Source organism: Aethalodelphis obliquidens, unplaced genomic scaffold, assembly GCF_003676395.1.
Source record: "Aethalodelphis obliquidens isolate GAN/ISIS:26980383/991018 unplaced genomic scaffold, ASM367639v1 scaffold1, whole genome shotgun sequence".
In the NCBI taxonomy this organism is placed as follows: Eukaryota; Metazoa; Chordata; class Mammalia; order Artiodactyla; family Delphinidae; genus Aethalodelphis; species Aethalodelphis obliquidens.
In genome coordinates this window covers 67,818,909-67,840,985 of record NW_020837945.1, presented here as the reverse complement: position 1 = coordinate 67,840,985, position 22,077 = coordinate 67,818,909, and the positions used below count along the sequence as shown (strand labels likewise).

The window sequence follows — 22,077 nt, the reverse complement described above, 5'->3', positions numbered from 1 at the left end:
CTTTCACAGATTTTTGGAGTTCTGTGTTGATCGCTTGTCTTCAGTACTCTGCCTTGTAGATTCTAGGTGTCTTGGCCTCATCAGTTCTGAATGCTGTCTCCTCACTTGAGGGGGCTTCTAGACCCTGTTTAGGTTCACCCTACCTGTGCTGCAGGCTGGAAACTCCATCCAGGCAATTGTAGGACTAACCTTGTTTCTTTTCTTCTGAAGGATCACTGCCTCTGTTGTCTGTTGTCCGATGTCTGAAACCTATGATTTTAGGGATTTCGTCTGCTTTTTTTAGTCATATAGGGTGAGAGGATAAGTTATTATTACTCTGTCATGGCTTAATGAATAAGTGTACTGCCTAGGATGTAACGGAAGGCATCTTAGTGAGTTGCCATTAGCGAGAACTATTCTCCTTTGCCTGCACAAATTAATGGGTGCTTTAAAAGTAGTGTTCACGCAGAGGTCATTTGTCATCATTGGTTGTGGACAGGTTGGGAAGGTCAGGAAGCCTTGATCCACTGTCCTTTAGGGTTATGAGGGAGGTATTAAGTCATTCTAACAACATTTTTATCCCATTTCCCCTGATGTATTGGTAAGACTATCCTATCACCTACTTCAGTAGTGAAGAGGGAAATGACCAAGCATGCCTCAGCTCCTTTTTCAACCTTATGTGTTTTTTTTATATGTCATGTAGTGTCAGGCCTCTCTTAGTAAGTTTTACCTCATCAAGGGTTGGTGATAGTATGTTGTGATACTTAATTGCATTAGATTATAAGACTGGAGAATTCTGAAATAGTTCCTCATCAGGAAAGGTTGAAGGTGGCACAAATGTTAGAATTTTAAAAATGATTTTCAAAAAGCTCCATCCTTATTGCCTTTTTAAAAGTGAGGTGCCTAGTGTTTGGATGTTGAACTACCTTGTGTTAGAATTATTTTAGTAACAGACTTTTATTTTTCAGTTATTCAAGCGAAGAAATGTTGCTACAGCAGAAGAAGAAACAGAAGAAGAAGTTATGTCAGATGGAGGCTTCCATGAGGCTCAGATTAATAACATGGAGATGGCACCAGTAAGTGGGATAATGAAAGAACCTCTTTTTACTCTTTTTCTGATGAAGATATGAGGTTAGATCTTTTTTGGAGTTTAAAATAAAAAGGTTAGGGGAGTTCCCTGGTGGCCTAGTGATGAGGATTCTGGGCTTTCACTGCAGTGGCCCATGTTCAATCCCTGGCTGGGGAACTGAGAGCCTGCAAGTTGTGTGGTGCAGCCAAACAAAAAAAAAGGTTAGATGGCTACGAAAAGTACTTGGCATTTCAGTTTTAAAAGGAAACTATATCTGTAAACTCGTGGTTCATAAAATGTTTATTATATTTTGAATAACATGCAGTTAAACAGAATTAACTAATTATGAGATCAATTCAGCTATTAAAACTTAAAAGGATAATTATAAAATTATTCCTTAAAAGTTGATAATAAGCAATACTTTAAAGGAAATCCCAATTTGTTACTCATTCCAAGTACAAAATTGGACATATTCATATGATTTTAAAAACTGATTCCACATCACAAGAATTTTCTATTGTAACCCATTTTGTAACTTTCTTGAGGTTGCATAAACAGATAAAAATTATGCTTTATTTATATGGATCACCCCTGTCTAGATTTCCAGTTTATTTTGATCAATTGTATATGTTTTAATAGATCATATATATACATGGTTTTCAAAAAAAGAAAAATCTTTTTCTGCTGCCTTAGTCACCCAGTTTCTTTCCCCACTGGCAACCACTGTTAGTAGATACTTATTATTCCTTTTGAGAAAAACCCCTCTCTTTTTTTTGGCAAATAGTAGCATATTCACAGTATTTTATAGATTTTTTTCTCTTTTTTTACTTCATAGATATCCAGTTTTTATGGACGAGCTTTCTTTCGGAATTAGAGCAGTTTAAATTGCTTTGGAATCTATGTAGACGTTATTGCCAACACTATTATTTTGTGAACTCTTCTAGGCTCTTCAGGAAGTTGAAGAGTTTTCTCTCTCTCTCTCTTTTTTTTTTAAAGTGGACGTTAAATGATTATGAAGTATTTTGTGGACTGTATTACTCAGGGTTCTACAGAGGAAACAGAACCAATTTGGGGGTGGGGGGAGAGGAAGAGAGAGATAGATTGATCCACCAGTTGTTTGATTTTAAGGAATTGGCTCATGCAATTGTTGGAGCTGTTAAGTCTGAAATATGTAGGGTAAGCCAGGAGGTTGGAAATTCAGGTAAGAGTTGATATTATAGGTTTTTTTTTTTTTTTTTTTTGCCACGCTGGGTCTTTGTTGTGGCATGCAGGTTCTTCTTCGTTGTAGTGTGTGGGCTTCTCTTGTTGTGGCATGCAGGCTTAGTTGCCCCGCAGCATTTGGGATCTTAGTTCCCCGACCAGGGATTGAATCTGCATTCCCTGCATTGGAAGGTGGATTCTTAACCATTGGACCACCAGGGAAGTCCCGATATTGTAGTTTTGAGGTTGATTTCCTTCTTCAAGAAACTTCAGTCTTTGCTCTTCAACTGATTGAATGAAGCCTACCCATATTTTGGAGGATAATGTGCTTTACTCGGGTGTACTGATTTAAATGTTAATCACACCTAAAAAGTACTTTCACAGTAACATCTAGATTGGTGTTTGTCCAAACAACTGGGTACCATAACCTAACCAAGTTGACACATAAAATTAACTGTCCCAGTGTATTCCTTGTCATTGTGGCATCCATACCCAACTCCTTAAACCATACTGAGTCTCAGATAAAGACAATGACAAGGTCATACCTCCTTGTAACATGATACAGCTATCCTGCATGCAGCTGAAAATGCACTAACCTTTTCCCCAGAAGGGGAAAAGTCCTTGGGTGATATTTACTTCTCTCTTGGATATCCTATAACTTAAATACTCTGATGTGAAGTTAACAATATTTAAATACTATGAATGTAAAGTCAATATATCTTATGTTATATGATAAGGGGATAAGAGAGAGAAGAAAACAAAGATATATGTGGAAATATAATCATAGCAAAATCATACAGGTACTTTTGCTTATTCAGGAATCAGACTTACAAGTTTCAAAGTAGTTACTTTTCTGACTTGTAAGAGCAGAATGCTTCATTCTCCCCATGGGTTATTCTTAAGTGTTAGGTATTGCTTACCAACCACCTTGCATGTACAACTCAGTGCAGCTTTCTTCACAGTTTATCTTGTTGACTGTTACCCTTCATGAAATGATAAGAACTTTATTTCATTGTGACAAATGATCCTGAGAAGAAAGTTTAACCACTAATGCTGAGGATGGCTTGTAGTGGGAAATGGGAAAGTGCTAGTAAAGCAAGAAACTAGTGGGAAACTGAAAAGTTTTAATAAGGCAAGAAAATAGAAATTTTAAATAAATTTAAGAGTCAGCTGTTGAATTTGACAGTGGCTAGAATCTGTGATTTATATAAGACTACTCTATACTCATTCAGTAAATATTTGTTGAACGTCTAAAGTATGCCACCCATCAGGGATGTAGTGGTAAGATAGGGTGTTTTGCTTTCATGGAGGTTACAGTATACTGGGGGAACCTAAGCAATAAACAGATAACTAAGAAGAATAACTGATAACTGAAAAGGGCTGGGCATAGGATTAAAATAAGAGTGATGTGATCACAGAGATAGAGTAGCTGCTTTAGATTTGAAGGTCAGGAAAAGCCTTCTTTTATAATTTAACATTTAATCTGAATGACAAGGAGCAGCCAGCCATGTGATGAGCAGGAGAGGAAGAATAATAAACACCTTGTCTTAGTGTTTACTACTAACATTACTTTCTCACGGTTGTGAGCTTTTTAATGATAGACAAAGATTTTTGGCTTCATCACATTATTAATCATCTCATACATTTATATATGCAAAGATTATCCTACCGTTGTGTAACTCTTGTAGATAAATATAATTAACTCAGTAACTTGGCCGCAATTTGTACTCTTTGTTTTCCTTTGAATTTAAGTTAAAATTTTATTATATTTGATTTTTGTTTGTGATTCCAGGGTGGTGTTATTACTTCTGACATGATTGAAATGATATTTTCCAATAGCCCAGAGCAACAGCTTTCAGCAACACAGAAATTCAGAAAACTGCTTTCAAAAGGTGAGTTCTGAATATGTTAAGTATATTTTTCATTTATTTACAAAGTATTACTTTCCCATAATCTGTTTTTCACACTACAGATAACTTGCTTTGGAGTATCTCTATCAACAGAATAAAAGGACACATACAGACATAGGTATATTATGAGCCATGGCTAATTTTTGAATTTCCTTTTTTATTTGTGTGATCTTACCAGGACCAGAAGGCAGCATTATTTTCATTTCTGAGGTATCTTATAAAAGATCTTAAAGTGATAAGAACAGTAGCAGTATTTCATGTTAATTCAAATTGAGAAATTCCACTCTTTTTTAAGAAAAACTTAAAATATCACTTGAAAGAGTAGTGATTGTTGATTCTAATGTTAGCAGTTTATCGCTGAAATTTAAGTGTGGATTTATTGGTGGACAGGATAACTACCTTTTTGGTGTGCGTGTGTGTATAATTAGGGTAGAATGGGATATGATACTTCTTGTTATCTGGGCAAGTGAGAACTCTGGAACTCTGAGCCATATTAAAATGTTGATAGTAAATCAGCATTAAAACAGTTAACCACCCCCTCCCCCGCATAATAAGTTATGGTTGTTTGGAGTCATCAGTGATAAATTAATATATCCCTTGAGGTTAACTGGAAAGAAAACCTACTACCAGAGCAAAAAATAATTGCTTTTTGGATGACAACCTGTTAAAAATAGCTGAAGGCCATTATCATATTACCGTCCCCACCCTTCTAAAAATGTCTTATCTCTTTTCAGCATGCTGAGATGGGTTTCTCAGATAATGTGGTTTTCCAAGGTCTTTCAACACTCTGCTACTTTCCTGCATGTATTCTAGTTTGCCAGCCATTCCTCTTAAAATGTGATAATTAGAATACAGTACTCCAGATGCATTCTTATTACTCTAAGATGTGGTGGGAGATTGCCTTCATTGTCCTGAAACTATACATTCCAATAATGTACTCCAGGCTAGCATCATTTATTTTGGTTTATTTTGGTAGTCATGGCATAGTAATGTTTCATTGCATTTTCAGCGATCTATACTCCCTAGTACTTTTCTTTATGAACTGTTTTGAGGTTTCGTCTGTGAAGTCATGTGGATTTTTAAAAATTGCTTTAAAAAAATCTAAAAGCTGAATTTTGCTTTATCTCTGCTGTTTTATTGCCATTTTAGGCTTATTGTTATTCTTTCTATACGTTGTTTCTGTAATCTAGCACGTTAACTACTTCATTTTTATTGTCATCATCAAATTTATTTGTTGTGTTTATACGAATGGTTGATAAAAATGTTGAACCAGGCAAAGAACATGTCATTAGAGCTTGCTGCAAATTAACATTGAACCATTAGTCATCCCTTCCCAGTACAGGCCATTGACTTAGCTAAGAGTCCCTAGTAGTACTGTAATCCAGCTGCCATTTTTCTTGCGTAGCTACATGAATGTCATCAAAAACTTTGTCAAATGTCTTGCTGAAATTACAATGCTAATCGTTTAGGACATTTCTAATCTATTTGTCCAACAAGTTTCTATTGAATGATTTTATTTATAAGATACTCTGTTGTCATAAATGAAAAAGATTAATTTGGCAAGTCATTCTTAGTGAATTTCTGCTGACTCCTGCTTATCACTACAGCAGTAAAATTAGATCCTGCAAGCACAGAATCTCCTAATCCAGTTTCTTCGGACAATTTATGTTAAATAAAAAAGAGAGACTTAAAACCCATACACAGAAAAAGGGTTAGAAGGAAGTATACCAAAATAATAACAGTGGTTGTCTTTTGATGTTTTTCCCCATACTTTCTAAGTTTTCTAAAATAGTAGAGGCAGTAATTTTAAGAATTCTGCCCATCATATTTCCATGTTAAGGCTTCCCTTATTATGAAACCTTTTAAGCTACCCTAGTCTCAAAGTGACTGAACTCAGTTTTACATTTTTTTTTCTGTTTTGGATTTACAATATGAAAGAGATGCTAAAAATGGAGGGAGGGATATTATGAAGTAAGTTTGAGCTTTATAAAGTCCTTGCCTTGAAATCAAAGGATTATTTTTCTTCTTTCCTTTTATTTTTATGGGGAGACAGAACCTAATCCTCCTATTGATGAAGTCATCAGCACACCAGGAGTAGTGGCCAGGTTTGTGGAGTTCCTCAAACGAAAAGAGAATTGTACATTGCAGGTGCGGACCATTTTCATTTCTTGCCTCATATCTTAATTCCCTTTACAGAGTTACATTTTGTATTCAGATTTGTTACTTATTTTAATCTATATGAAGGGTTAGTTTTTTGATACTGATGTTCCTGACAACCACATTGCAAGCTGCTTTGATAGCTTTGTTAACATCCAGGCTCTTGGTTTTACTCTTTAAAATTCTTGTTACTTTTTATTTTATGATGACTATGGATCATACTTACCTGGTAGGGAATTGTGTGCAGTAGAGGAGCCATTATAAGGACCTAAGTGTGGACTATGTAAAATTTGGTTCTGAAGGATTTTTAGATTGTACTTGTTGGGTTTCTCAGGGCTGTGTAACATGGGCTAGATCAGAGACTCACTGATCCCCAAACCTGGTACTAATTAATCCTTCCCTGCACCCCCGGCCCCACCCCAAAAGAGCTGACAAGGATGTAGCCTTGTTGGGAATGTGTGTGCTTTCTCCTATGTTAGTTTACTGTATTAGTACTGTTGTATAGGGGTTCCAAGAGAAAATTCTACAGCTTCTGGATTAGATAATTTTTACAGCAAAAAGAACCAACTATCAACTGACTCTCATCTTGGGAGTTATCTAGAAATTTAAAAATACTATATTGTTCCTGAATAAAGTTGGATCTTAAGTAAACTAGTAATTAAGTAATTCAGTAGCTAGACTTCCTTGGAGTAACCAACTGAATCAATTTCTGAGTTATTCTTTAACAAATACCTGTAATTCCTAAATTCTCACTTGTAGGATCTAATCTGAGTGGCTCAGGCCCTTTAGAAAGATTCTGTAACTATAAAGATTGGTTAGGTCCTACATAGATTACAAAATGGGGTTATTTTTCCAAGTAAATATTTGCTAATAACAAGTTAATCATAAAGATAACTTTCACCGCCATGTTTACCTTTGCCTTACTCTAAGGGTGTAATAAGGACTGGGGCATCTTTATAAGTATAAGTAACAGCTCCTCTCCCCAGGTTCCTTACTGTCCAGAGCATTATTGATAATTCATAAGACTTGATGCTTTGTCTTGATATTTTCTCTCCTTTCCTCCCATCCCATCCTTCTCTCTCTTTTACTCTCTTTGTTGCGGTGATGAGTTCCTTCCAGAGGAAAAACAGGAAGTCCAGAAAAGGTAGAGTACTTCAGTGTCCCATCAGTTTTTCTTCTCCAGTTTGACATTTACTAATCCCCAAGTTCATTTGAATTAAGATTCTGTTTTGTTGGCTGCTTCCTGGATTGTAATTCTGGTCCCCATCTAAGGCCAGGATCACCAGACACCTGGAAAATAATCAGGTTCACCTAGAGAGCAAAGAAAGAGGACTTTTCTCAGGAAAAAAGGAAATCCAGACAACCAAGACTGCAGAGAACAGAGCCTGAGCCCCTTAAGCAACCTGTCAAGAGAACCAGAGGGACCAAATGAAGAGCCTTACTGCAGTTTATCATTTGAAAAGCTTTGTAGGAAGAGGGAGGTAGGGAAAATTTATCATTTTGTTAATGTGGAAGTATGTTTCTATCCTGTCTCTGACAATGAGAGTAATTCAGAGATATTAAATTTATGTCTGGACTTAGCAGTTTTTAGTAGGTGGTTGCAGAGGTCCAGTTCCTTAATGTGTTAAAGGAAGATGGTATAACTTTCTAGTCCTAAAAAGAAAAATGTCAGAGAATTTGGTCTTTCCCCATCCCCACCTTCTCCAGTATTCCCTAAAGAGCACAGTATATTCTCTCAGGCAGTGCCCTCTCCTGGCTAACACTTGTAAATTCTACATCATTTTTGATTTTGTAATCCTAGAGTTTGTATCTTAACACATCTGAAGATGAAAGCCTTCAGAAATCTCTAATTTGCTTCTATCAGAATTCTCAGATTCCACCCTTGTGCAGCCTAACTAATAATTAGGCTGAAAGATTGAGAAATGATTCCTCTGGAAGTGACCACCTCGTGATTTTCACCTTAGCGATCCAAAGACTCTAGAGATAATGAACCTGTTTATTATATAAAGGTCATCATCCCCAGCTTTTCTTCTGTGTGCATTTAAGCACAATATGGTGTTCTTTCTCCAGTGTGACTAATGGGTACCCTTGACTACCCCAGAAGCAGGAGGAGCAAATATATTGATGGAGACCTTAGAGCCAGGAGACTTCATTGTTAAATAATTAGACGTGCTCTGGGAAGCTTGGAGGGTATTCCTTCCTCTGTCTTCTTGGAGAGCGCTAGGATGTGAGTTATCCATGATATTCCTACCTGCTTATTAGAAGTTTGAATAGTGTGTCTTTGGAATGGGGTGTTTGCCATTTCTCTTCTAGAAAGAGAGTAATAATATGTAGTCATGATAGCTAAACTCAATAATAAATCACTGGACAAACTTATTCCCTTCATTCCATACATAAAGAACTGTGAATCCTAGTGAAGGGCTTCTTCACTTTCTTTCTGGCTTTCCTTATCAGTGGGATACTGCAAACCAGGGAGATAAAAATGCCTGCTTTTGGCAGTGCTACCTAGATACTCACTTGCCCTCAAATGAGATGAATATGGGTGGAATCTAGGACTTTGGAAGCCGACTCTGCCGTTTAACTAACAGCATTCTCAAACACAGTGACATGTAGGCCTCAGCCATACATGAGAGCCTTGACATGAGATTGGTCTGCCTTATGGTGTATTCCCTGGGCCCACTTGGTTTGTTTTTTTTGAGTCCAGGTCCAACATCTTTGTACTGTCCTTTGCAGTGCTGAGATGGTGTATTCCCAAACCTTCTTACAGAAGCTTATAAAATTAGCTAGAAATAAGTAAATTGCTTCCTAGTTCCAGTCATTAAACAGATACTCCTCTTAAAGTTGTAAATTTGAATTAAATTGGTTTAGTTTTCCCATTTCTACCTTTCTTGTCCACACTAAAAGCTTAATGTGGTAAACTGCAGTTAAGCCTTCATCTTCCTATGTTTTTTCCCCATCTTCATTGATCCCTCTACCTATCTTAAAAGGTTGCTCAGATGACTCAGGCACTGTTCTCTGCAGAGTTTGATATCTGGATTTATTTTTCTGATGTGAGCCTCTCTTTTCACTTGCTCTCCAGGTGAGCCTGGCATTTGCTAGGAACCAGAGTGGAACCGGCAAAGTGGCCAGCAACAGAGTCCTGATCCAAATGGAGAAAGGGAACCAGGCGTACTTCAACCTGGAGTGGGAAACTTGATAGGAGGTCAGAAGTACTTCAGTTTTGGATTCTCATTTTCCTTATTTTAAGGAACTGAGCACCAGAAGGTAGAGATTGAGAAAGGAAAAAGAGAACATACCAAAATCTTCAGCGTGCCCTTCAGATTTCAGTTGTAGCCTTATTTAGAAAGTTCTGGACAGTGAAAAATAATAGTGGAATTACAATTTGTAAGCAATCACAGCTGCATGACAGGTTGTTTCCTTGCATGATGCCATTCTTGGAACACTAAGAATATAGTAGTTTAAAACAACAAAGAGGAGTAAAGATTATAATAATTTTGGGTACTACTTCAGGTGATACCATTTCTTAAGTTTTTTTCATTTCATCTTGTTGCTGAGTTTTTCTTGAGTTACATGGTTACTTAAATTACCTTTTCTGGCCATTTCTGTTATAACTTTATGCAATTGCTTTTGGTATCAACTCTGGACATTCCCATTTCACAACTCTCTTTCATGTTAAAATCTAGTCTGAGACCTGAGACGGAAATGTTCACCCCACTCAAAAAAATAAAGACTGCGATACCCAGTGAAAGAGAAACTACATAGTTCAAAGTACAACCAGTTTTTTTTAAACATACTTACATATTAAACACATTTGAAAGTTGCTTCTTCCAAGACTTTAATAGGGGTCTATACTCATGAGGAATTCTCAGTCTCTCTTTCTCTCTGCCTCTCTCTCTGTTTCTGTCTCTCACTCTCTCTCCTCCTGCCTCCTTCTCATGTCACACATATACACATGGGTATAGAAAATTGCACAAATAGAGCTTGATAAGTTTTTACAAGGTAAACATCACAGTAATCAGTGCCGTGTGTGTGTGTGTGTGTGTGTGTGTGTGTGTGTGTGTGTGTGTGTGTTTTAATGCCTCATTAATCCATGAATATGATTTGAGTTTTCACTGGCCCTCTGGTTATAGTTATTCATCTACTTCTTTCCCTGGTAATGGCAAAACTACTTCCTGATTTCCATTCTTACCAAGAGAGACCTTGAATCTTGTTTGCATTCAGAGGTTATAATCATTATGTACTTCTTAGTGATAAACATAACTCTGGTACATTCTTCTTTTGCTGAGAAGTCCTAACTTCCGAGTTTCTTCCATTCATGTTCTGGCTATTATTTACTTATTCTCCATTCTCCTAATCATTGTCACTCTATTTTGTTTTGCTTCTCCATTTTATTCATTTCAGTGGCATCTGGAAATCTCTCTTTTTCTGGGAGACCTTTGGGGCTAAACCTCATCAGACAAACAGCAGTTTGACTTGTGTTAGCAATTATTATTCTAATTTCTTCTCATTGATAACTCTTTAATATATCCTTTATCTACTCAGTTTATTGTCACCATTTCTTTTGCATCAAAATCTCACTGCAAACCTTTTTCTCTTTGATATAGATTGCTATGTATGCTGATCTTATTCATTCTTCACAGGTTGCTTTTCCTCAAAGTTTTCATTTTTTGACATGGTCTCAGATGCTGATGACTCTCTGTTGAACTTTGAGCCTTTCTTCTTGTAGGAAAGTTTGCTTTTGTACCCACTTCATAGTTCATTTTCCTAGTAAGCAAAAGAAGCTACATTTTAGGTGAACTGTGTTTTCCTTTTAGCATACCCTAAATAATAATAACCCTAAATAATCTGTCATATCATTATTTGAAATTTCTTGCCCTAGATACCAAAACTGCAAGCAATTGGAAGACTCTTGTCAGTGTTACAGGTGTGTTTCAGAGAGGAAACTATGGTTGGGGCCATAAGCCTACTAGATTAGGAGGCTGTAATCTAGCTCTCTTTGACTGGCATTACTCAAATGATTAGTGATCGTTGGATCTTTTTCTGATAGTTTCCTCATTCATAAACTAGAAAAGCCAGGCTTCTCTGGGTTGTTGTAAGGAACACCTGAGAGTATGTGAATAATGCTTTGAAAGTATAAAGTACTGTATAAATGTCAAGTTTCAATTCAGACAGACTGAAAAGGGTTTGTACATTGGTTTGAGTAGTAATTTAATTACAGAGGTGATACGAGTTTTTATTTTATGATACTCAGTGTTTAAAAGTCTCCTGAACTTCTCTTATAGCAAAGAGTTATCAGGCAAAAAAAAGTTTGACTGTGGTGCTCCTAGTCTGGCCTCCCTGCTGCTGTAATATCAGTGTCCTAACTAGATACCAGACCACTTTATTTCACTTCTGTATATCAAATTTTAGGTTTCTTTGAATATCCCTTCTTCAAGTGTCTTCTGCTATAAATTTACTATCATTCATGTAGCTTTGGACTGGGCTAATCAGATTGTCTTCCCATTTCTTTCATTTTCCTGTACCCCAAGTGATTGATGATTCAGTTTTCCATATGACACCTGCCTTTCAATTGACCCCAAAGCTTAAAGGAGTCACAGCTCCATCTTTTGATGACTTTTTATTGAATTCTCATTCAAGGGGCATGTCACTGAATTTTTTTTCTTCCCCATATGTGCTTCATTAAAGAATATTAAATAGAAGAACAAGAGAAGAAAACAAAACTAAAGTTTAATTAAGAACTCTAAATACAATTGTAATATAAGAGTTCATTCTTGGATTTCATCATATTAGGCTAAAGAGTCAAGTTACTGTAGAGATGTGTAGAATTAATAACGTGCTGTATTTTTTGTTGGCCATAATTTCCTTCATACTGTTTACCAGTTTATCAGCCTTTAAGAATGCTCTTTTTAAAAAAGTCTTACCTCTGTGCCTTGGTTTGGAGACTTCTCATTTATTGGAAGCTCTTATGCTCTGAAGTTGCCATTTCTGTTAGTTGTATGCCCGTTAACTCCTTTCGGACTACTTATCATTTCAGTTGTCTTCTGCCTGTATTTTTCACTCTGCCTGTATTTTACACATTTTACAGTTTTATTCTTTCGCCATTTCACCTGCCCATTTTATAGAAATTATTTAATTTTATTTTTATTAGATAATAAACATGGTTTAAGGCCAAAAGGTACATAAAGGCTTTACTGTAAGTGCCTATCCTTCCCATACTTGTTTCCCATTCACCTCGAGCTCTCTATGTAAGTGACAAGTATTTACAGTTTATTGTGACTCCTTCAAGAGATATTCTGTGCAATAAGTAAATTGATGCATATATTCCTTTTTATTTGGAAAATACAGTATGGTACCATATTAATGTACATTGTTTTTCTTTTTCCTCCATTTATGTCTTGGGAGATCATTCCATGTCAGTATATGAAGCACTCCCTCATTCTTCTTACGGTCTCATGTCAGCTCTGCCTTGATCTGAAATTTTAGACACCCTGAGTATTCCTCTAGGCTAAAGTTATTTCCTCAGGAATTCTTCATTTAAAATTAATATAGTATTTACCTGATAGATTATGTGTAAATAATGATCTCAGATTCTTTTCTTCATGCACAGAAAACCTTATTGTTATAAGTAAACAAGCTATTAAATTCTAATAAGATAATGAAATTATTTTTATCTTTATAGTTTGAGTCAGCTTGGGTACTGACAAATATTGCTTCAGGAAATTCTCTTCAGACCCGGATTGTGATTCAGGCAGGAGCTGTGCCTATCTTCATAGAGTTGCTCAGCTCAGAGTTTGAAGATGTCCAGGAGCAGGTAAAAATTGAAACAAGTAAAGAGAAGCAGGTCAAAGAATACAATTTTTCCCTTCAGTCTTATATTCAGAATCTCAGTTTTACCGCTTGGATATGACAATCCATGGTTCATCACAGGGAGTGTTCTAGAAATCTAAACTTAACCAAAATAGAAAATTTCATAGTGAATATAGGCAGAATTTCTCCTAGAAACATAAAACCATTTTTCCCTTCCAACCCTGAAATTCTTTAAGTCCCATAGATATACATTTTAGACCATGTAAACAGTTGCTGAGTTTTTTCTTATAGTAATCTCTAGTGTTGATTGACATAGCAAGTCTTTGCCACTTTTGTGCAGAAAATCACTTAGAAAACATGAAATTTTAATTACTGTAAAGTTTGTCAAATTCATAAATATATATCATTACTAAATGAATATGACTTTCTTCTACAGCTTTATTGAGGTATAATCAACCTACAGTAAACTGCATATGGTTAAGTTTTGACATATGTATATATCCATGAAACTGTCATTACAGTCAAGATAATTAATATATCCATCATCCCCAAAAGTTGAGTAAAGTTTTCTGCATTTTGGTTGCTCTTAAATTCCTGGCTCACTGTTTTCTTTTGTAAGCAAGCTTAAAATACATTTGTAATCAGCTGAGTAAGCCATTTGGATCTCTGCTATGTTCCAATGGCTGTATGGAATGTTACTTAAGGGTAGGGCCCCCTAAGATTAAGAATATGTTTAAGGGGCTTCCCTGGTGGCGCAGTGGTTGAGAGTCCGCCTGCCAATGCAGGGGACGCGGGTTTGTGCCCTGGTCTGGGAGGATCCCACATGCTGCGGAGCGGCTGGGCCCGTGAGCCATGGCTACTGAGCCTGTGCGTCCGGAGCCTGTGCTCTGCAACGGGAGAGGCCACAACAGTGAGAGGCCCGTGTACCACAAAAAAAAAAAAAGAATATGTATAAGAACTGGTACCTCCTTTTAATAAGTTTACTCCCATGAGTATTCACATGTATACTTATATAATAGTATTGATCTTCTTCCACCAATCCCACAACTATTTCATTTGACTCCCTGTTGAGTGAACTTAGGGGTTTTAATAGTTAATGTCCATGTATAATATGTTGATTAACTACTGTATAGTTTTGTAAAGAGTTATTGTGATATGTTGGCATCTTTTTTGAAAGAATTATGAGAAAATTAAACTCTACAGCCTGTCATTAATGAATAATTCTTTCACAGGCAGTCTGGGCTCTTGGCAACATTGCTGGAGATAGTACCATGTGCAGGGACTATGTTTTAGACTGCAATATTCTTCCCCCTCTGCTGCAGTAAGTTTCTTTTTCTTTTTTTCTTTTCTTTTTTTTTTTTTTTTTGTGAGTAATAAAAATACGGGAAGTTCCTCAGAAAGCAGTGCATCTTTGGAAATCATTTTGGATTTCCTAGTGTTACTTTTCATTACAGATATTTTCTTACTAACTTGTTCAGATCATTTCCTTGGGCATCCTATCTTATTCAAGTGCCGAAATTTTGAATTCCTTGTGTTAGAATTAATTAAGCTTTATTGTTGTAGAGAAGAGCTGTTTGAAGACATCTGTTTATCAATAGCATTAAGTGGTTAAATATTTATATTATGCCATCAGAGAATTAATGCCCATTATATCACTTACCATTGCATCATTATGCTTATAGGTTATTTTCAAAGCAAAACCGCCTGACCATGACCCGGAATGCAGTATGGGCTTTGTCTAATCTCTGTAGAGGAAAAAGTCCCCCTCCAGAATTTGCAAAGGTAAGGATTACGCTTGTGGGAAATTGGCAGAAAAAGTACAGTTAAAAGAGTCTAAGAGGGCTTCCCTGGTGGCGCAGTGATTGAGAGTCCGCCTGCGGATGCAGGGGACACGGGTTTGTGCCCCGGTCCGGGAAGATCCCACATGCCGTGGAGCTGCTGGGCCCATGAGCCATGGCTGCTGAGCTTGCACGTCCGGAGCCTGTGCTCTGCAATGGGAAGAGTCTAAGAACCAATATTAATGTGAATAGAAAGAGAATAATTTGTTTCTAGAAAAATAGGTCTTTTTATTTTTGTTTGAATTTGAAATAAATTTTCACTGCCTTTAAAAAGCTCTGAATTACTCTTAAAACATGGCATTTTTTGTTTGTAACAAAGTATCTAAAATGCAGAATTTCCTAGCTTTAACACTTAGGAAAATTCCTTTACCTCTCTGATCCACAAAGAGTGTTTTGACAAGGAATCTCACTCTGAGAATTGGTATATGTTAAACTTTGCTCTTTGAAATTGTTTTCCTTGGGCTCTGACTACCTCATCAAAGTAAACTGCAGGGTTATTGACAGCATTCCCAAAGATGGAAATGTCACTTGGCCACTTACTGCTCCATCTTCAGAAGTATTAATCACACCAGAAGTCACCAGGTGTGTGCCTGGTGGCTTTCTGGAGTTTCCCCCCTCATTTCTTGCTTTTTTTCTGTTGAATTTCATAATCATATCATCTTCCCTTTATAGGTTTCCCCCTGTCTGAATGTGCTTTCCTGGTTGCTGTTTGTCAGTGACACTGATGTACTGGCTGATGCCTGCTGGGCCCTCTCATATCTATCAGATGGACCCAATGATAAAATTCAAGCAGTCATTGATGCAGGAGTATGTAGGAGACTTGTGGAGCTGCTGATGTAAGATATCTTAAAGTGTGTCTGTTCTTTTGTCTCTCATATTAGTTTTCTAGTTGCTGATACTCAAATATTAATGCATTATACTGATTTATTGTTCTTTAGGCTACTGTCTTTTGTTACTTTTTTATACTCATGTCAAATCTGTTTGATTGTTTTGAGGGTTATAAAGAACCTCTCATTCTGCTGTAAGCAGCCCTTTAGCAGAAACATTTGGAAAACTTTGATCTATGTAATTCTAGCTCATGATTAATGACCTGAGACCAACCACTGGATAGCAGAAGGCACACTGCCACTAAAAACGATCAGTTTTCATCTTTTTGTCTCATTTAGAGCTTAACCTAGACTGGTGTCAGACTTTGAATTTTATTTTGCTATATCTCTTTGTGATGCCTTTCATTTATGAAGTGGAAGATTTACTGATGGCATAAATAATTTGAGACTGTATTAATCAAATTTTTAGAAAATAGTATCAAATAAAAAAATTAAGAGTGATAACATAATGGGGAAATAGTATAATTAAAAGCCATGTGAAATTTATTGGAGTAAGTACAAAGTAGATGCAAGAAAACATTGCCCCAAAGATGACATGTGGAATGAATTAGATAGTATAATATATAGAATATAAAACTCTGGGGTTGTAAGACAGGAATAAAGACACAGACCTACTAGAGAATGGACTTGAGGATATGGGGAGGGGGAAGGGTAAGCTGTGACAAAGCGAGAGAGTGGTGTGGACATATATACAGTACCAAACGTAAAATAGATAGCTAGTGGGAAGCAGCCGCATAGCACAGGGAGATCATTTCTGTGTGTGACCACCTAGAGGGGTGGGATAGGGAGGGTGGGAGGGAGGGAGACGCAAGAGGGAAGAGATATGGGAACATATGTATATGTATAACTGATTCACTTTGTTATAAAGCAGAAACTAACACACCATTGTAAAGCAATTATACTCCAATAAAGATGTAAAACTGTATATTAAAAAAAAAAACTCTGAGGTTATAGACTGGGTACAGATCAGTGGCATAATGCTGTTGTGAATTAAAAGCAATATAATGCTGGAGGACTCAGAAGTACATCATTCAGAATCTGGGAGAGTAACCTTTTGTACTCTTTAGTCTCTAGATTACTAAATATTTTAACCATTTCTTTTTAGTCATCGGATCTTAAATGTGGAGAAACTGGCACAGTTTTGAGAAGAGTGATCAATCTCATTATAAGGGGAGAGAAAATAAGATATTTAGGGCTTCCCTGGTGGCGCAGTGGTTGGGAGTCCGCCTGCCGATGCAGGGGACGCGGGTTCGTGCCCCAGTCCGGGAGGATCCCACATGCCATGGAGCGGCTGGGCCCGTGGGGCATGGCCGCTGAGCCTGCACGTCCGGAGCCTGTGCTCCGCAACGCGAGAGGCCCGCGTACCGCAAAAAAAAAAAAAAAAAAAGATATTTAAGGAAAGTTAAAGGATATTAACTTACTTAGCCTAAAATCAAGACTTAATATCTGTCTTCAGATATATAAAAGATTTGTGGAGGGGTTTTTCAGACCAGTAAGTCAGCTGAGGTTTAGTAGAAAGAGTCTACTATTTGAAGTATGAGGCCTGGCTTTCATTTTCAAGTTAGCTCAATTGTTGATATATTTTTATTCCTGTGAAAATTAAGTGATTTGTAAAACTTAAAAAAAGTGCTGTATAAATGTTACTATCTCTTTCCATTATCTCAGCAACCATAGAGACCAAGTAAAGAGGAAATGAAACCTGCATTAATGAATAAGAGGGAAAACTTGGACTCCAGGTGATTGAATACCTGGGAAGGGTTATTAGAACAGATTTGTAGTTTTTATCGAAAAGTACCAAACAAAAGGAAAGACAGCCTTTCTTGGGGACACCAAAAACATTTCCTCATCATGATAGGGTTCCTTTAATAACCACCATAGGTGCCTTTCTGCTCCAAGAACCGATCACATATTAATTTCTTTTGGGTTTCAGCCCTAAGGAAAAGAGATTAAAGATAGAACTGTTGGATATAACACATCTTTTTATGGTTGCAGGCATAATGATTATAAAGTGGTTTCTCCTGCTTTGCGAGCTGTGGGAAACATTGTCACAGGCGATGATATTCAGACACAGGTATGAATAAATGGTATCTCTTTTTTCTTTCAGAAATAGCAGATTGACCCCTCATGATTATGTTTCTGTTACAGTATTTAACTCACATGGGGAGAAATGATACTTTGTTTCATTAATGTTTGTTAAAAGTGTTGGCTTTGGCAACTACTTTCAATACCTTCACTATCTCTGTCTTGACCTATTGCTTTGTGGCAATTTTGGGTTCCCCTATGGTGTAACTTATCCTTTTGGTTCGGTTTATTTCCCACTACTTCTACTTGAAGGGGTTCTTGTGAACATCAGAAGCCTCTAGTAGCATCCTTTCTGTCATCTTCATCTTATCTTCCCTGATGGCTTCCTCCTTTTTGTACACGGTAAGTTTCCTATGTGAGAAGTATCTTCCCTCCTGGTTCTTGATGTCACCTTCTATTCCATTCAAATTTTATATCAAGATACATCACTCACAGTGGATTGTTATAGCCATTTTTCTTCTTGATCTCTCAGATGCATTGGCATCATCTTTAAAATTATCTTCCTAGGCTTCTGTGGTGTTGAAGTATTTTGGGTCTTCTGCCTCATTGACCATTTATTTCTCCTTAGCAAGTTCCTTTACCTGTTCTTTTCTGTTTATGGGATTATCCCTTGGAGGGGATTAGTTTTAGCCTTAGCTCTTCTTAGCCAGCTCTGACTTTCAGCAAGACATTTAATGTCTTCACTTTTCTAATCTCTAAAATTAGGAGACTGAATTAGTTCTCAGGTATCTTCCAACTCTTAATATTTAACTTTAAATTTATTCTGTTCGCAAGGGAACTGGTGTACCTAGACCTCTGCTTATTTATGTTCCTGTCTCAGTGAATGGCCCCAACAGTTACCCAAGCCAAAAACCTGGACATTAGTTTGATTATTCCCTTTCTGCCACCTTTCTCATCAGTCACTAATGACTGCTATTTCTACTCATTCCTTGCAGTGCTTAGTTCAGACATTTCTTGTATCATTCCCATATCACTAGAAGGATGCTTGTAAAATGCAAATTTGATCGCGTCATTCTCTTAAAATCTTCTTATGGCCCCCTGTTGTCCTTGGACAGTGTTTAAGATCCTTTAAAATCTGGCACCTGTATAATGAAATGCTGTGCAACAGAATGAAGAAGCTAATAGGCATGTATATGGAAAGGTTTCTAGGTTCTGTTGTTTAAAAAGAAAAACAAGGGGCCGAATAGTATGTAGGATATATTACTATTTGTGTAAAAAACGGGCAGGGAGGAGAGGAGAAGAAAACAATGTATGTTTTTGATTGTATTTGCATAAAATTTCTCAGGAAGCATACACAGGAAACTAATAACGTTGGTTGTCTCTGTGGAGAACCAGGTAGCTGGGGTATAGGAATGGAAAGGAGGTTTTTAACTATATAGTCCTTTTTATTTTCTGAATTTTAAAATCATTTTGGTATATTTGCTATTCAGAAAAAGTTTCTGTCTGCCCCCTCCCATGCCATACTCTGTGCTTTTGCCATGTTTGTTCTGCTGTATTAGCTATGATCACGCTCACTTCTGAGATTTAACACATGGCTTGCTTCCCTCTGCATGGAACATATGCTTCCATCCCCATCCCTGTTCTGACCAGTCCCTCACACAAATCCTCACTCTGCCACTAATGCCTTTTCATTCTTCAAGTCTTGGTATTAACATTTTCTCCAAGAAGCTGACTCTTAAATTAGGTGCTCCTTGTTTTGTTTCATCCATCATAGCACTTACCACACTGTATTGTAACTGTCTACTAGATTGTAAACTTGTAGAGGTGGAACTGTGTCATTCTTGTTCATTTTTGTTGCTTCTACAATAGTCCCTGGCACAATATATAGAGACTCAAAAAATATTTACTGAATAAATGAAGTTCTGAACCTATACATCTAGTTCCAACCTCTCTCAAGTTCCAGTCCCATGTCTCCAGTACCTGTCTCGCCTTCTCGTCTTGGTTTTTCCCATTTCAGTTAATGGTACAACTGTTCACCCAGTCTTGAAACTTTGCAGTCATATTTGGTGTCTCCATCTCTCACAATTTGTATAGCAAGTCAGCAGGTCTTAACTGATTCTTAGTGTTTCTGGATCCACATCAGATTACCTTAGTTTGGGCCCTGTTTTCTCACATGCAGGGGTTGTTGCTGTACCTATCTTATTCATCCTCCTGCTTTCCCAGGTATTTACCCCTCTCAGTGTATTCTTCCTAATAACAGCTTAATCTTTCCTAAAATAACTTTGTTCACATTATTTTCCTCCTAGAAACAATGCGCTTCTTTAATGCCTGTGAGATAAAGAACCATTTCAGCATTTTTTCATTTCTAACCCTTCTGTCTGCTGTGTCCTCCCTCTTCTTTGCTTATGAAATCCTGTCTGTGTTTCAAGGTGTTCCCCCACCACCCCCTCCCGTGAAGTGTTTTTTTCCTTACTACTCCTCCCCAGGTATTCTTTAACTTCCGACATGCTTGTTTTCCACACCACATCTTTGGCATTTAAAAATGCTTTGTGATGTCTTTCACACTGTTATTTGGAAAGACTGTACCTGTTAAACCACAAGTTTTGTTATTTTTTGAGTTAATTTAATAGGCAAAAATCGGCTTCATTGTAATTTGCATTTCTTTTGTTACTTTGTGAGGTAATTTTCTATTAAAAATATAGTTTCTCTTACCAATTTACATATTAAAGACAGCAATGCTTTTTTCCATTACAAATACTTTTTCACATTGTGTGGTGTGCATTTTAATTTTCATATGAGTTTTTGACATGCAAAAATTTCTGTTTGGTGAAATTTTAATTTTTCCCCTATAATTTCTTCTGTTGTTTTTATGCTTGGAAAGTCCTTCACTGTCCCCAAACCAGCTACTAACTAATATTTTCTTCTGCTTTATGGTTTCTTTTTTATATTTACTCTTTAAATAAGTTGCAGATTTATTTTACTGTTTGGGGTTAAGAATTGATTTTTAAAATATTTTCAACTAGTTGCCCCTTATTCTAATACCATCTATTAAATAAGACTACCAGTCATTGGAGAAAGAAAGGATTAATCTTATTACATACTTATTAATTCTTTATAAATACTTGTATTTATTTCTAGACTAGATATCCTATTCTTTTGTTCAGTGATTGATTCTTGAGCCTGTCACATATTATTTTAATCATTATAACTTTATGATTTTAGTTTCTGGTAGAGTAGATCTCTTTGTTCATGTATATTTGTCATGTATATCATCCTCACCTTTGTAAGCTGTTTGATAGCTGGGGGCATATACTTTTAATCTTTGTATCCTATAAAGCACCTGGTATACTTAACTAAGCATGTATTGATTCCTTGACTTCCAGGTAGAGAATTATCAGAAGACTGATAATCTGAGACCACTTATGAATTTCTGGCCACTTGATACATTTACCCAAAAGACATTTTCATATGCTATAGGCATAGGAAAGTGAATAAGGCATATTGTGCCATATTAAATATGTTTAGCAGTTGTGAGTGTATATAATGAAACTGCTTTGATAATCTTAGAAATGAATTCTTATTAGCAGTGAGTACTTTTATACATATATAAAGTTATTTCTAAAATTTCAAGGAGAGATGTTATTTCTTTGTATTTTCCGAAAATAAAGTCTTTGAGTTAAAGGTTTACTTCAGTTTGGATTAACACAATAAGTAAAATTTTCAAACTTTTTTCTTTAGGTAATTTTGAATTGCTCAGCTCTGCAGAGTTTATTGCATTTGCTGAGTAGCCCAAAGGAGTCTATCAAAAAGGAAGCATGTTGGACAATATCTAACATCACAGCTGGAAATAGGGCACAGATCCAGGTAATCTCATAGCACCTGTCTTTTGTTCTGTATTTTTATTAGTTAAGGTTTTTTTTCAGTCAGCCTTTAAAGTATGTATAATTTTTCATTATTGCCTTGGAGAACACTAATTTCCAATGTTGTCATATTTAGTCTACTTCTTACTTTTTTTATCCAACATTATAGAGGTTAAATCTTTTGAAACTTACACTTAGGCCTTGGTTTTTTCTCTTTGTCTTTAATATTTGATGATTTGTCAAGATCTGAGACAAGATCTGTATTTTCAAAATGTTTTGATGGACTTTACGCTAAACAGATTGGCTTTACTCTTGCCAAATAAAATATTTCTTTTCTGGGCTTCCCTG

The 22,077-nt window shown here is 36.5% G+C and overlaps 1 protein-coding gene across 1 annotated transcript in view; it reads left to right on the top strand.

The window, feature by feature from the left end:
* KPNA1 (karyopherin subunit alpha 1) overlaps positions 1-22,077 on the top strand; it is a 73,377-nt gene that overhangs the window by 38,450 nt on the left and 12,850 nt on the right. Inside the window, exons 3-11 of the mRNA XM_027106292.1 lie at positions 948-1,055; positions 4,041-4,140; positions 6,212-6,306; positions 12,995-13,126; positions 14,355-14,443; positions 14,805-14,904; positions 15,633-15,796; positions 17,840-17,918; positions 21,608-21,733. Coding sequence (XP_026962093.1) covers positions 948-1,055; positions 4,041-4,140; positions 6,212-6,306; positions 12,995-13,126; positions 14,355-14,443; positions 14,805-14,904; positions 15,633-15,796; positions 17,840-17,918; positions 21,608-21,733 — 993 coding nt within the window. The remainder of the gene's footprint in view (positions 1-947; positions 1,056-4,040; positions 4,141-6,211; positions 6,307-12,994; positions 13,127-14,354; positions 14,444-14,804; positions 14,905-15,632; positions 15,797-17,839; positions 17,919-21,607; positions 21,734-22,077) is intronic.